This window comes from Chanodichthys erythropterus, chromosome 10, assembly GCF_024489055.1.
Source record: "Chanodichthys erythropterus isolate Z2021 chromosome 10, ASM2448905v1, whole genome shotgun sequence".
In the NCBI taxonomy this organism is placed as follows: domain Eukaryota; kingdom Metazoa; phylum Chordata; class Actinopteri; order Cypriniformes; family Xenocyprididae; genus Chanodichthys; species Chanodichthys erythropterus.
In genome coordinates this window covers 46,354,947-46,368,942 of record NC_090230.1, presented here as the reverse complement: position 1 = coordinate 46,368,942, position 13,996 = coordinate 46,354,947, and the positions used below count along the sequence as shown (strand labels likewise).

General features: G+C 36.5%; 1 protein-coding gene across 1 annotated transcript; it reads left to right on the top strand.

Moving 5' to 3' along the window:
• Positions 1-1,353: 1,353 nt before the first annotated feature.
• bach1b (BTB and CNC homology 1, basic leucine zipper transcription factor 1 b) lies at positions 1,354-12,580 on the top strand. Its single transcript, XM_067397940.1, has 5 exons — positions 1,354-1,458; positions 5,038-5,288; positions 5,463-6,560; positions 7,740-7,946; positions 11,368-12,580. The coding sequence occupies exons 2-5, from the start codon at positions 5,049-5,051 to the stop codon at positions 11,824-11,826; spliced, it is 2,004 nt and encodes a 667-aa protein (XP_067254041.1). The 5' UTR covers positions 1,354-1,458; positions 5,038-5,048; the 3' UTR covers positions 11,827-12,580.
• The last annotated feature ends 1,416 nt before the right edge of the window (positions 12,581-13,996 follow it).

The following is a 13,996-nucleotide window of genomic DNA, read 5'->3' as shown; positions in this document are numbered from 1 at the left end:
TGAGACACTTAATCAATGTGTATATATATATATATATATATATATATATATATATATATATATATATATATATATATATATATATATATATATATATATATAATATATTTTAAGCTATGATGGGTCCTTTTCAGAGCAGATGGTCTTGTGGCCCAAACATGAGGTGAGGGGGTCACCTCACTCATATATCTGAATTTGTATTCTGAATATATACTATTCCTTTGTGTGATTTAAGGGCGTGTTTGTTGATTCACTCGCCTATATTGTACAGTTGAAATTGTATCAGTGTTTTATCATGTAAAATGCTCTGCTGAGAAGGAGTAAATGTTACTCTCAGTAAAAGTTTTTACTGTTTACTGTCTGTCAGTTGCATAAAAAAGGAATTAAGGAATTACATTTCTGTTCAGCTATTTGAGTTCAGGCAAGGTGACGATAGACGTATGACTACACAGCATTGTTTAGTCACTCAGCAATAGGGAACTTGGGTTTCGAAATGTGATCTGCTCATTTTAGGATTGTGAAACCCTTCAAAAATATCAATGGCTGACACCCTCCATCCCACACAGCTGAAATACCAGCGGTGTACGTCCGCAAAAACCAGTTTAGTGGCATGAAACATTTGCTTCCTCCAGATTCAGTGGAATTTTAGCTAGTCTAGACTTTTGTTTAGGCAGTGCAGGTTTCATTTTCTTTGACAGACTGAGGAAAGTCCATTAATGTCAAAAATTAAATGGCATATTGTTATTTTTCATACAACAATTTTGAAAATCTGATGTCTAGTAGTATACTCGGTGTGTAGGATTTTACACGACAGTGTTTACACACCACATCACATGTTAGACTAACCACAACATGTAAGCTGCTCCAGGAAATAGTTAAATACATGTTTTTTTATTAGTATAACTTACTACTTAATGACATTATAACATTCATAATTTTAAACATGAATTAATTACTAATTACTGTTAATATTTTCATCTAACAAACATATTTTTTTTTACATGCAGTACACACAAATGTGTTGTGCTTGTGAAAATAAAGCAGAATAACATCAGATTTCATGTGTTTAAGTACAAATGGTCAATACATTGAATATTACATAATTATCTTTTTGCATTTTGCTATTTAAAATGCCGTTTTCACTTTTTTCACAAAGGTAGTTTGTTTGTAAAGTTTCCCAACTCGGGACTGACGAGGTTAAATGATGTATGTGTCGGTCAGGTCTGGAGAAAACTAAGGAAGTAGTGACGTAAATGATTGACAGGACAGAGAGCCAATGAAAGGGGGCTGTGTTTGAGAAGGCGGGACAAAAACAATTTTGGGCAGAAATCACATGACACCAGAGTGAAACACAAGCGCCTCCTTGTTTTCATAGTTACAAGTGATCGCTTTAAGCAAGCCGAGTTAGTATGTAGTGTCAAATTCAACTTTTACTCTCACTCTCCGGTGATATGACAGGTGAGTATTTACGAACGCTTGTGGTTTTGTTAGTTTATGTATGTCGAGAGACAACCGAAAGACAAGGAAAACTTTATAGTTAAAGTTTAAAATGTCTCATTTAAATGTTAATACTTATGAAATAGTTTAGTTCTTGTTCCCTTTCACGCCATACTGGTCTGTGTTTTTTAATGATCACGATCGTGGAGGCGTTAAATATTCTTCTATACAGAATACAGATGTCATTTTTTTCGTCGGACGTAGGCTGTCTCAATACATAATGAGCTTCCTACCTAGACAGCATTTTTGGGCATCACATCCGCGGTTCGCTGGTTCCATTCGAATATTTAAAGCGCCTGAGATACCTTAAATGCTGTCTAGGTAGGCGGCTCACTAGGTTATGTTACACAATCGTAATGTTCGGTTTTTATTACATTAAAGGCGCGTGTGTTGTTTTTACTCGACACTATTTTGTTGAAATTAGTTCAAATGTTTCCGTTTAACAACATAAAATACTCCAGATGAACTGTATGAGGCAACTGGTCCCTAAGTTCTTATACAGTCGATGAGTTTTGTGGAAAGGGACAGACGGGGAAAATGCTTGCTCATCCTTTATCAGCAAAACCCAATGAGTCAGCAGAGAGCGCGCACACTAACACTCTTGCGCCACACACGCGCGCGCGCATACACACACACACAATCATGACTTGACCAGGTCAAATTATCAGTAGTACACAGTTGAGATAAGGAGTTCCCGTCGGCAAAGACACGTACGTATTAAGTGTTTCAAAAGGCATTTTCCCCCGAGGCGCTTCTGTTGTAGAGCGAGTGTGATCTTCTTCTTCTTCTTCTTCTTTTAAGAAGTATTGAGCGAGCATGAGCGCTGTTGTTTTGAATGTTAGGTCGGCTGTGATTAGGATAGTTAATCAGTATAATTTTTTTCCCTTTCACGGAAATATATGAAGCCAAATTATAAGGCGTTTCGCCACAAGCTAAGTTACACAACTGGTCGTTTGTACAACTCTGGGCTCCATAAGTAAACACAACTACTTTCCTTTTTCATTTATAATAACCTTTAAACTCACTAGCTGTGAGCTACAATGTTGTTAATCGATGGCATATGCTTATGTTGAAGCCAACAGTCCACATTATTTAAACTTATTTTTTAAATATAAGTGTTCAACAGTAGAATTCTGGTTGAAAACTACATTACCATGATTCGGCAAAAAATATCCACCAATCAGGGAATGAAACAAGCAAATTGCACCAACAAAAATACTCTTTAGCGCCAAACAAATCCCTATGCTCTCAAACTAGGCCTACTTAAATATTTGTGTATGCATATTTTGCAGTAAAATATTCTAAATACATAATACACGTTTAGATCAATAGTTTTACATTTATACAATATTTAAAATTCGATTGTCATTCGCAGTGCTTCATGGGATTGTAGTTCTTTTCCTCAGTCTTGTCTTGTACCTTTGTATTTCTGTCCGATTTTCTTTCTTTCTTTTTTCTTTTTTTTTTTTTTTTTTGCTTAAATAAAAGTTTTTAATGTTGTGATTCAACTCATAGCTGGTTGGTTGGTTTTGGATCAAGTCTTATAACTCTTTAATGAAAATATTTCTGGAACTAAAGTTCACTAAAAAAAGTGGATGGGCAACTGTTACTCTATAATATGTTCACAACATGAAAATCTCTATAGTGAATATACAGTGGGTATGGAAAGTATTCAGACCCCCTTAAATTTTTCACTCTTTGTTATATTGCAGCCATTTGCTAAAATCATTTAAGTTCATTTTTTTCCTCATTAATGTACACACAGCACCCCATATTGACAGAAAAACACAGAATTGTTGACATTTTTGCAGATTTATTAAAAAAGAAAAACTGAAATATCACATGGTCCTAAGTATTCAGACCCTTTGCTCAGTATTTAGTAGAAGCACCCTTTTGATGTAATACAGCCATGAGTCTTTTTGGGAAAGATGCAACAAGGTTTTCACACCTGGATTTGGGGATCCTCTGCCATTCCTCTTTGCAGATCCTCTCCAGTTCTGTCAGGTTGGATGGTAAACGTTGGTGGACAGCCATTTTTAGGTCTCTTCAGAGATGCTCAATTGGGTTTAAGTCAGGGCTCTGGCTGGGCCATTCAAGAACAGTCACGGAGTTGTGAAGCCACTCCTTTGTTATTTTAGCTGTGTGCTTAGGGTAATTGTCTTATTGGAAGGTAATACTTCGCCCCAGTCTGAGGTCCTGAGCACTCTGGAGAAGGTTTTCGTCCAGGATATCCCTGTACTTGGCCGCATTCATCTTTCCCTCGATTGCAACCAGTCGTCCTGTCCCTGCAGCTGAAAAACACCCCCACAGCAATACAGTCCCAACATGGCTGCCACCACCATGTTGGGACTGTATTGGACAGGTGATGAGCGGTGCCTGGTTTTCTCCACACATACCGCTTAGAATTAAGGCCAAAAAGTTCTATCTTGGTCTCATCAGACCAGAGAATCTTATTTCTCACCATCTTGGAGTCCTTCAGGTGTTTTTTAGCAAACTCCATGCAGGCTTTCATGTGTCTTGCACTGAGGAGAGGCTTCCGTCGGGCCACTCTGCCATAAAGCCCCGACTGGTGGAGGGCTGCAGTGTTGGTTGACTTTCTACAACTTTCTCCCATCCCGGCTGCATCTCTGGAGCTCAGCCACAGTGATCTTTGGGTTCCTCTTTACCTCTCTCACCAAGGCTCTTCTCCCCCGATAGCTAATTTTTTTGTAACCTTGGCCAGATCTGTGCCTTGCTACAATTCTGTTTCTGAGCTCTTCAGGCAGTTCATTTGACCTCATGATTCTCATTTGCTCTGACATGCACTGTGAGCTGTAAGGTCTTATATAGACAGGTGTGTGGCTTTCCTAATCAAGTCCAATCAGTATAATCAAACACAGCTGGACTGAAATGAAGGTGTAGAACCATCACAAGGATGATCAGAAGAAATGGACAGCATCTGAGTTAAATATATGAGTGTCACAGTAAAGGGTCTGAATACTTAGGACCAGGTGATATTTCAGTTTTTCTTTTTTAATAAATCTGCAAAAAATTGTGTGTTTTTCTGTCAATATGGGGTGCTGTGTGTACATTAATGAGGAAAAAAATGAACTGAATGAAAATGAATGATTTTAGCAAATGGCTGCAATATAACAGAGTGAAAAATTTAAGGGGGTCTGAATACTTTCCGTACTTTCCGTATAATAATATATATATAATTAATTAATAATATATATATATATATATATACATATATATATATATATATATATATATAATTTATGCTCAGCACTAAAATATTTAATTGGTAAGAAATAGTTAAAAATTGCTGCATGCAACATCCATAAAGTGATTTTGAAAAATCTTTATCCAGTAATAGGAAATTGAAATATATTGGTCAAACTGTGTTGGAACTGTGATGCCTGCTTTATATGCCTAATGAATGAGTTCCATAGTCAAATAATCTCAATCTATTTGACTATTTGTGAATTATTTTAGTATACACGCTTGACAGTTGAATTGAGCACATGCAAATCTATTCTTTATGTTTTTACTATACAGATTAACTCAGCATGTCGATGGAAAGCTCAAAGTCGTTTAAGTTCACCTTCCAGTCATCTGTGCACAGTTCCCATGTTCTGCAATGTCTGAATGAGCAGAGGAAGAAAGATCTTCTGTGTGATGTGACTATTGTGGTGGAGACCCAGAGTTTCCGGGCCCACCGGGCAGTTCTGGCGTCCTGCAGTGATTACTTCTGCGCTCGTATGTCCAGTCATACACCTGAAGGAATTGTCATCAACCTTCCTGATGAGGTAACAACATAATTAAAGGTCTGAACTGATCAAGCAGGAAGTTCATGAGATATATTTGGTCCAACATTGTGGCAGAAATATTTTATTCTTCAATGTTTATATGAGATATGATGCAAAGGAAAGTCAGATTTTTATGCATTTGATTTAAAATCTATTGTTTTTTTCCTTATTAAGGTTACCTCAGAGGGGTTTGAACCCTTGCTGGATTTTGCATACACCTCAAAACTCATCTTTACCAAAGAGAATGTCCTGGAAATCCGTAACTGTGCTTCTGTTCTTGGATTCAAGAACTTGGACAAAGCCTGCTTCGACTTCCTTCTCCCCAAGTTCTTTGACAGTAGCCGAAACACATCAAAAGTCCAGAAGAAGTGCTGTAAAACCAAATGCTGCAAATCACGAGGGGGTGAATTGAGCTCGGTTAACAAGGATGATGTTATTGATGAAGATAAATCATTACTTCAACCCTCACAGATTCAGCTTAAAGCCAAAGAGACATCTTGCCCTCCTTCAGTGGCCATTGAGGATGTCGCAAAAGGATGTTACAGTGGAAAAGAGACAGATTACTCCCTCCTGTGCCCAAAGTACCGGAAGTTTCAAATAGCTTGCGGAAAGGAGCGATCCTGTCTGGATGTCTGCGACTCGACACCTATGTCCCTTGACAAGACAGATGACGACTGTCCTTTAAGCTGCCCTCCTTGCTCAAGCAATGAAGACTGCAAGGAGACATTTGCGTGCAATAAAACACCTCCCGTTGACGATGAAGATTCTCGTCTGCCTGAATGTTGTCCTCTGAATTCTGGTCCTTGCGCAGGCCAGCCATCATTTCCAACCTTTAATGAGTCGGCACATTCCATTTGTGACTCAGGAGACCTGGCTAAACGGGGAATGTCCCCTCACTCAGGAATAGATGATGCTGAGAGAACATACATGGAGTTTAGGGATGACCAAAGCAATGAACAGAGGAGCCCAGAGGAAATAGAGGTGGCCAAGCAGCTTACGTTCTGGACGGATTCTTGTCAGGCGTCTCCCTCTGGCCTGGGCTTGGTGGCGAAGGCCTCAAATTGTCTGAAAAGCTGGTACCTGGATCCCAGAGCATTAGAGTGTCCATTTATGCAGAACTTTGGTGCAGTGGGTGCTCAACTACATGATGGAGAGGGGGGATCCACATCACAGGGTAGTCCGTACTTACCCTCCAACCAATCAGGGGAGGACTCTGATAGTTTTGACACAGAGGGGGACAGTGAGTCTTACAGCAGCGAACGAGTGTGTGAGGTGAGCACTGGTTGTATTTATTAGTGGTGCTTCATTGATCTGAACAAACCCGTATCCCTTAGCGTTTGTGCTTAAATAATACATAATTGTGCAGTTTGTTGAGGAAATGTGCGCATTACATTAAGTGATTAAACTTCAAATAGTCCTGATGGACAATAAAAAGGGCAAAAAAAAAAAAAAAATCAGACTTACTTTATAAACCGAACATGAATAGGGATTGATGGATATTGGTTTATTATGTCCAGTATGATAAATAATATGAATATTTTATGTAAATACAATTATATTATTAATATAATAATAATTAATAATATTGATATAATTAATAAATACAATTATGTGAATTATATTAACATAATAATAATAATAATAATAATTCAAAAAAAAAAAAATAATAATATATATATATATATATATATATATATATATATATATATATATATATATATATATATATATATATATATATATATATATATATATATATATAATGTCATTATATTTATCCAAAATTGTTTTGGAATCTAATTGGTTGCAAATTTATTTTAGTTTTTGTTTTTAATTTAAATTTTTGTGTTCTATTTGTTAAGCTTCACATTTCTTAAGAATTAGTTGCTGTTACCTTTTTTTATTATTTTTTAAATTTGAGTAATTATCCAGTTATACATGAAATTAGTTACTTTACCTTTTAATAGTGTTGTTGGGTGAGTTTTTTTTAGAGACCCTTCAAAAGGTGCCATTTATCAGCAGACCTGTTTTTAAGTCTATATTAGAAAAAATATTGGTGAAGCAATAATTGAAAGAAAAAAATAACATTTGGGTGGGTCAGTAAGCAAAAACCTGGCACCTGTGGTAAGAGTTTTTCAATGTGTTAATGTTTGTTGGACTTTGCACTGTTCATTGCCTTTTGAGCAGGCTGGAATGTACCTACTTTGCACACCTGATAATGACTAGTCAGACTCGCAGTAAGGTCGAAAGTCCACAGACGTCCTCTGCATGAGGACCTTAATGACAGCATTAACCCATTAATCTTTTACTCATTTAGTATCGAGCAAAGTTGACATTATAGTGTTTAAAATATGAACAGACCTCCTGCCATGACTGAGCAGGAGGAATCTGACATATTTGTTTAGGTGATGTTGACAACAGTAGTGAAGCATTTGCGTTCTTTCACTCCAGATGGCGCTGCCGCTCTCTGTGGATCAGATCGTGTCTCTGAGCAGGAATGATTTCCAGCAGATGCTGAAGCAGCAGTGCTTGACACGGGAGCAGCTCGATGTTGTGCATGACATCCGCAGACGAAGCAAAAACCGTATTGCAGCCCGTCGCTGCCGCAAGCGGAAACTTGACTGCATACAAAACCTGGAGTGTGAAATTGAGAAACTGGTGAGCATTTGAAAGATCCTTTTAGTCTGAGTAATCCCTAAAGGCTCAAAGGTTGTAACTGTACTCCAATAACTCATTGAGGATGAAAGTTTTGATCTACAGCTGCTCTTTCAGTGAATTTCACAAAAATGTCATCACATTTCACTCTGAAATAAAAAAAGAAAAAGTTAGGGATTTTTTTGTTATTAAAGAAAATACAAAACTATTTTAAGGATAATTATTTAAAAAAAAAAAACATGATTTATAAGATAACCATAATTGAAATTGTTTTTTTTTTCATTGGTTATAATAAAAATGATTTTAAAAAAAATTAAGACAATACCAAAATGCAATGATAATGTATAAATATTTTAATTAGTATTTTATTTATTCACATTTTGTATTATGGTAATGATAATTTAGGGAAAAATGTGCTTAAATGTAATATATATAATTTTCTTTAAGAAAAATCGTTTTTTGTTATTACTTTTGGGTGAAATATGACCTGGACAGGTTTTTGAAAATTGTTGCACCTCTCGATGGAAATAAATGTTGTGATGTTATTTCCATCAAGAGGCGCATCAATTTTTGGTCAAGATCTTGACAATACAAGAGGTGAGCACTCTGTAAAGTCTCCTCCAGCACATCCCAAAAACTTTCATTGAATTTAAAGGTGCAGTAAGTTATTTCTCAGTTGTTGCTGAACATTTTTGATATTTTGAAATCAACCAAAATAAACACACCCCTCTCTTCATTGCTCTGCCTCCAAAGCTTCCGTAGCACCCAATCCGAACCACAATAACTGTCTCAAAATAAGTGTGTCCCAAAGCATAGTATGTTGAAAAGAGTATGCCAAAAGTCCCCGGATGGTCTACTATTTCCGGTAGATTTTCGTGGTGTAGATCCGTGAACACTATAGAGGCTAATATTGCCCACAACCCATTGCGCATTGCACGAGGATTCAGTTCATAACTAAAAACACGAGTAAAAAGTGTTAAAAACTACAAAACATGGCGAATATGCACGATCGACTCTGAGAGGTTGTTTGAGTGACTAATAATCAGTTCAAACTGATAGAAAATATTTATTTAATGTTATATGTGTTATTTTTCATCTGCAAATACCAATGTGGACTTTTATAAAGATCTGATTGGCCATTAACTTTTAAATGCATCATTATGCATTAATATGAGGAGAGTTCTTCACATGAAAGACTCGCGACTGCAGATCAACGTGCTGCATTTCTCTCCGACACGGTAGGAAATGAGCTAAATGAAATGTGGAGGATGTAAGATGATTGACAGGCCAGTTTACGGTGACTGGATGCGGCAGAGAGCAAAGACGCAATGTAGTGATAGTATGTCCCAAAGCTTGTCTACTGTTTTGCTACACACTCAAAAGTAAGTACTTTTTGTTCACAGAAAGAGTACATACTTTTAGTGCGTAGTATAAGTAGGTGAATTGGGACGCAGCATGGCAATGCGAGGCAGATGAACTAACAAAGATGCTAAACAGTAAACAACACCGCATTCCCTAGGAGTCATCAGCTGCCCTGCTGCATCAGTCTGCACAACTCTCACTAGCTGGTATCCCTTACACATGCAATGCAAGAGTGGATGTCTGTTTATCATAGCAAAAGCACAACAAAATAATGCTTCACAAAAAATAAAACAAAGATAATTAATGAATGAAACGGAAGCACAAAAAATGAACATACAGCACACAAGAGTAAATACAAACAAGAGTTTGTTGTTAGTTGCCAACAGCGCAGCAGCTCCAGACAAACAATGACACTCAAAACCATTGTTACTCGCGCATGGAGTAGAATCAAAGCAGCCTCCGTGTCTGTTTTCAGACCTTTCTGCTTTGCTCTCTCCAGCGCTGGAAAGCTTTTCTAATATTAACGCGGGTCCTAAAGCTCTTTCCTGATCATAACCCTTCATTTTCCAGTGATATTTTTATGTGCTTTTCTCTTTTTTAAATTTTTCTAAGCCAGGAGTGTCCAAACTCAGTCCTGGAGGGCCACTGTCCTGCTGAGTTTAGCTCCAACTTACCTCAACACACGTGCCTGCAGGTTTCTAGTATGCCTAATTACACCTTGATTAGCTGGTTCAGGCGTGTTTAATTGGGGTTGGAGCTAAACTCTGCAGGAGCGGGGTTGGACACCCCTGCTATAAGCCATCTCTCTTTCTACAGTCTTTCTTCAAATCTCCCTCTTGCTCGTTCTCTCTCCTCCATCGCCCCCTAATGCTGATCAGCTACACATTTGTTCTTGCGTCTGGTTGTGTCAGTCCGACCAACTTTCAAAGCATTTTTCAAATATCGCGTACCCCACCTTTAAAGGGATAGTTCACCCAAAAATGAAAATTATCCCATGACTTACTCACCCTCAAGCCATCCTAGGTGTATATGACTATCTTCTTTCAGACCAACACAATCAGAGATATATTTAAAAATATTCGTGCTTCTCCGAGCTTTATAATGGCAGTGAATGGGGTGAATTTATTTATAAATGTATAAAAATGTGAATTTATTTATAAATGTATAAATAAATGTGGAAATTTATTTTTGCTTTGAAGCAAAAATAAATGCATCCATCCATAATAAAAGTAATCCATATGGCTCCAGTGGGGTTAATAAAGGACTTCTGAAGTGAAGCCATGGGTTTTTGTAAGAAAAATATCCATATCTAACTTTCATGCTTTTCGGCGATGATTAGCGGCGGAAGAGCAACCTCTGATTTTTAAATATATCTCTGATTATGTTCGTCTGAAAGAAGATAGTCATATACACCTAGGATGGCTTAAGGGTGAGTAAATCATGGGTAATTTTCATTTTTGGGTGAACTATCCCTTTAAGGTCTGGACTCAGTGGTGCCAATTCATGTGTGAAAATTATTCCTCATGCTCCCTCCAAACCATTCTTTCACAACTGAGCCTGATGAATCTTGGCTTTGTCATCCTGGAATATGGCCATGATGTGTCTTCCTACATGGAGTGTGTAGCTTTTCATTTCTTAAACAACCATCAAATAGGGTTAAAAGAACTGTAATAATAACAGCAATAATGATCCAGTCATAGACTCTTAAGTATTTGCCTATTAAAATCCAAACAGCGACTTTGTTTTTGGCCAGGTTCCACTTTCATACTTTTTAACTGAATAAATGTAATTGTTTTCAAAATGAACAGATTTATGCTGATTGTAAGCCATTTGAATAAATGCTTTTATGAAAATAGGTTTATTTAAATAAGATCAAATAATGCAAATAGTTACTATGCTATGATTTTTTTGAGTGCAGAAATATAACCCGTTTCACTTATGAATGACTGACAAATATGCATCACATTAAGTTTTAGTTTGTTCATGTTAAAACTGTAATCCAGTGAAATTGTATTTGCAATTCAAATACATAAATCTTAAAATACGTTTTTGTTCTCTGCAGAGGAGTGAGCGAGAGAAGCTGACAGCTGAAAGGATGAAGCTGAATCAGATGAAGCTGAAGGCCTGGCAGAGTTACTCAGGCCTGTATGAGAGGGTCTGTGCTGAAGCCGCCCTCAAACCCGAGCAGCTACAGGTGCTGGCCAAATATTCCTCTCCGGACTGTCCGCTGTCTGCTTTCCTGTGCCCCTCTCCAGACTCTCAGAGCACCGAGGCACACCTGTCCCAGGCTTCAGACCTTTCCACGCACACCTGTTGCTCTGGAGCCAAACCACCAGTTAAATCCTCAATGGAAAACACCATCGCACAATCAAGCTCACAGAACCTGTTACCTCTTGGGGTCGTAGAAGTTCAGTCACGTACCTGTCCACTTGACGCCTCGGCTTTTGAGAAAAGTGAGTCTAGTTCAATGGTGAAACTCAGCACAGATCTTCTTATCAGCAAGCTTGAAACAGACAAATAGCAAAATAAGATGTGCTGGTTGAATGAAGGACCATAGAAAATTGCTGAAGGATTTTTTTTAGAACTTAAAATGACTCGCTGAAGGTGCATTTAACAAACTTGACATCACTACTGTCCTCGTCTGATTGTAGGTCGTACGTAGGTTGTGTATATATATATACATATAAATATTTTTTTTTTACTCAAACCCTTTAATCATTCGCATTCAGTTTGTATTGGTCAGTGTTCAACGAAGTATTCCTTTACTCGAAATGATCATATATAGTTTTAACTTGCGTGTCCCTGAACATCCTCACATCCTCATAGAATCAATCAGCCAGGATCATTTTTGGACTCAACAACACAACAAACCTCATCTCGCAGCTCAATAAAACCTTTTCTTCTACTCAGGGGACATTATGCTATCGGACTATACTGTGCTGTAGTATGTTTTTGCTGAAACTGTGCGACTCATTTGAAGGCTTGAAACTTTAGAAAAGAGACCAGTGAATCTGGGATCAGACTCTCAGGTGTTCAGAACTGCACATACTGTAGTTTCACTAATGCTGATTTTGTGTAATTGAACTTTTTTCCATCAGTTCCAAAACCAAATGGTCATTTGTAAGCAAAAAAATGGTTGCACTGTATATGTTGCCTTAAATAAAATGTCTGATCATTTTTTTGTTTAAATTTAATGTGATTATATTTTGATTATTCTGCTCTAACATCTTGCTTGTGACAATTATTCTCTCTTAAGAAACTGAAAGCTTAATAAATTATGAAAATGTGTTTATTTGAAATAGACTTGTTTTCCTTCTAATTAGTTTACTGTACAATGTTTTTTTTTAAAGGATGAGCTACATTAGCGAGTTGATAAATTAAATAATTAAATCCATTGTTATTGAATTAAAACTAATAAAAATATTACAAATCATTTTTATTAATTAAAATAAAGCTGAAATAAAATAAAATATTAGATTAAAAAATGAAATGTAAAACACTTAAATTAAAATTTAAATGTTGCAACTACTAAAATAAAATTAGTCAAAGTACTAAAATGACTAAAATAGAAAGATTTAAAAAACAAAAACTAATAAAAATGTCAAAAGAACAGTACAAAATGTCAACTAAAATAAAAATGAAAACTAATTCAAAATATTAACAAATACTATAATAGAATACTAAAATAACACTTATTAAATAAGTCAATTTTTAATTTTCAAAAACACTAAAAATAATTACATATTTTATATAAATAAATATGAATATAAAAATAAATTAAATATGTTATTGTCATGTGACCATTAACTCACAACACAGAACTGCAAATTTGCTGTTAAATTATCAAAATATTAACTTTTACCCCAAGTAAATATTTCAGGTCAAACGGGTTTGTCTGAGACAACATTTTGGGAATCCTCGAGCTTATATATTTCTACCAACAGATGGCAGCACCCGCCCAGACAAAGTTTCGTATTTGCATCCCTTCACGCTTGATAAACTATCATAATTACAGCACCTGTAGTTGAGTCTGTGATATGTAAACAAGCTCCAGTCTAAACAAGGACAGCTTGAAGACAAATTCGTGAAATTATTTCATATAACAATTTGTGTTCTCTCAGAACTAAGAATGGGCGCGGGATAATGACAGGCTGTGAGGCATTTTTCATCATTTCAATCACTTTGACGGATATTCTGTCCGACTGTCAGCCACAGAACAGTATGTTCATGTTTGTGTGTTCTGTTCCCTTGGGTTAATCTGGTATGATCATCAGTTTCTGCACCCAGACAGCCATCGGATATAATTGATCTTCATATGACAAAGGACCTTCAGAAAACGGATTCTTTTTTGGTATCTCACTATGCAAACACAGTTGTCACATTATAGAGAGAAAAGCAACATAATAGATTAAAACATGATATCCTAATAATCAAAGATTAAAAACTGAGTGAAATAGGTGAGCTCTGCTACCGGATGTGTGATTCTGGAAATGTAGGCCTATGTATTCAACATACAAACACAAATCCCTCTGAGGCCGTCAGACACGTGGATTTAAATAGTCTATTTCTTAAAGGGACAGTTCATTTTCCAAAAAATAAAATAACATAAATAAAAAGAGCCCACATCCATTTGACTTCGTTTCCGATGTAGAATACAAAAGATGTTTAGCAGAATGTCCAGGAACAGTCAT